Raw genomic sequence first — 2,500 nt, forward strand, 5'->3', positions numbered from 1 at the left:
AAGATCAATTTCCAAAACATTTTTATCAGATTTTTTATTCCTGTGTTTAGTCAACTGTAGCATGGGCTCACAAACTTTCAGGCAGCAATGTATAGTACACAAATGCAGTGTATAAAGATAAACACAGTTCTCATCGGTGTACCCTCTCTCCCTCTCCCCCTCTTCCTCTTCCTCCTCTTCCTCCTCCTCCTCCTCTTCCTCCCCTTCTCCTCCTCCTCTTCCTCCTCTTCCTCCTCTCCTCCTCCTCTTCCTCCTCCTCATCTTCCTCCTCTCCCTCTCCTCCTCCTCCTCCTCTTCCTCCTCTCCCTCTCCTCCTGTCCCTCTCCTCCTCCTCTTCCTCATCCTCTTCCTCTCTTCCTCCTCCTCCTCCTCAGGCTGAATGAGTTCCCCAAGCATATGAGTGGAGAGGGATGTGAGTATTGCCCTGATAATTATTACGCTGATAACCACATGCTCTGTGTGGCTACATACAGTAGACTATAGGTTGGTACAGTATGTGTTTGTAATTTGTGTGTGTGTGTGTGTGTGTGTGTGTGTGTGTGTGTGTTGTACAGCTAAATCGGCGTCTGTGCGGGCCCTGTTGTTTGACATCTCTTTCCTCATGCTCTGCCACGTAGTGCAGACATACGGCTCAGAGGTAAGTGGTCACACAGACACACACACACACACACTCTCTCTCTCACTCTTTCTCTCTCTCTCTTTCACTTCCTCACACACACACTCACACTCACTTCCAATCCACACACACACACACACACACACACACACACACACATTTACATATATATATCCTACTCCTACATCTCCTCATCTCCTGTGTGTGTGTGTGTGTGTGTGTGTGTGTGTATGTGTAAAACCTCTCTGTCCCTCTGTCCAGCTGATCCTGTCGGATCCCAGTCCGTCGGGCGAGGTGCCCCTCTTTGTGTGTGTGTGTACCTTGAGTATGTTGGTAACTGTGGGCTCTGTGTGTTTGTGTGTGTGTGTGTGTGTGTGTGTGTGTGTGTGTGTGTGTGTGTGTGTGTGTGTGTGTGTGTGTATGTGTGTAAAACCTCTCTCTGTCCCTCTGTCCAGCTGATTCTGTCGGACCCCAGTCCGTCGGGCGAGGTGCCCTTCTTCGAGACGTGGCTGCAGACGTGCATGCCGGAGGAGGGCAAGCCGCTGAACCCCGACCACCCCTGCTTCAGACCCGAGTCCGGCAAGGTGGAGAGCCTAGTGGCACTGCTCAACTCCACCTCCGAGATGAAGCTCGTGTGAGTGGACACACCGGGGTGGTGGGGGGGGGGGGGGGTGAAGCTTGTGTGAGTGGACACGCAAGGGTGGGGGTGGGGGAGGGGGTCTGGGGGTGGGGATGGTGGAGATGAAGCTCGTGTGAGTGGACAAGCAGTAATAATAATCTGGTATTACTACCAGATAACTACAGAAACGCAATAATAATCTGGTGTTATTACCAGATAACTACAGAAACACAATAATAATCTGGTATTATTACCAGATAACTACAGAAACGCAATAATAATCTGGTATTATTACCAGATAACTACAGAAACACAATAATAATCTGGTATTATTACCAGATAACTACAGAAACACAATAATAATTGTGAACAGTGAAACACTGTTTTTAGTGTGCATGTGAACGCACTCATTGATGACCGTGACGTTTTGGTTTTGCGGATGGAGAGTAAAGAAAGAAATATTGTGACATATGTTCTAGTCTAGGGGAGTCAAAAATATCTGTGAGGAAAAGGCTGGGGATGGTTTTTCACATACTGAAAAAGGTGACTATACAGAGTCTTTGTAAAAAAAAGGAACAATTTTTGAACAAGGAGCAAACGTTTGAGCCATCCGGCTATTCTCATCGCATCCTGTGGAGGGAGAGCCCGGTGGCTCAGCTCAGCTCAGCTCAGCTCCACTCCCCACATGACATGATGTGACACTTGTGGGAGAGGACTGCTCAGAGAGGAGTGGACACACCCTGGGTTTTGGTTATCGCCGGGAAATATCCAAACACTCACTGCTAACTCTCGTCCTGAGGAATGTCTAAATGAGCGAAACTTGGTGATGATAAATGTTTGTTGCATGCGTAATGGACAACGTGCAGGACTTTCTGTCTCGCTCTCGTTTGGGGAACACTTGGTTTCATTTGTGTGGGTGGAGATTCTGCCCAGTGCCCAGTGATGCTGCTGTTGGGGCAGATGTGTGTGGGTGGAGATTCTGCCCAGTGCCCAGTGATGCTGCTGTTGGGGCAGATGTGTGTGGGTGGAGATTCTGGTGGAGCTGCTGTTGGGGTAGTTATGGGTGGATGGGGGGCCCAGTGATGCTGCTGTTGGGGCAGATGTGTGTGGGTGGAGCTGCTGTTGGGGTAGTTATGGGTGGATGGGGGGCCCAGTGATGCTGCTGTTGGGGCAGATGTGTGTGGGTGGAGATTCTGGTGGAGCTGCTGTTGGGGTAGTTATGGGTGGATGGGGGGCCCAGTGATGCTGCTGTTGGGGCAGATGTG

The 2,500-nt window shown here is 49.8% G+C and overlaps 1 protein-coding gene across 1 annotated transcript in view; it reads left to right on the top strand.

The window, feature by feature from the left end:
- The window catches only part of med24 (mediator complex subunit 24), a 34,197-nt gene that overhangs the window by 11,053 nt on the left and 20,644 nt on the right, over window positions 1–2,500 (top strand). The window contains exons 15-17 of the mRNA XM_062532513.1: window positions 375–412; window positions 555–637; window positions 1,072–1,250. Coding sequence (XP_062388497.1) covers window positions 375–412; window positions 555–637; window positions 1,072–1,250 — 300 coding nt within the window. The remainder of the gene's footprint in view (window positions 1–374; window positions 413–554; window positions 638–1,071; window positions 1,251–2,500) is intronic.

The sequence above is a fragment of the Sardina pilchardus genome, chromosome 3 (assembly GCF_963854185.1).
Source record: "Sardina pilchardus chromosome 3, fSarPil1.1, whole genome shotgun sequence".
In the NCBI taxonomy this organism is placed as follows: Eukaryota; Metazoa; Chordata; class Actinopteri; order Clupeiformes; family Clupeidae; genus Sardina; species Sardina pilchardus.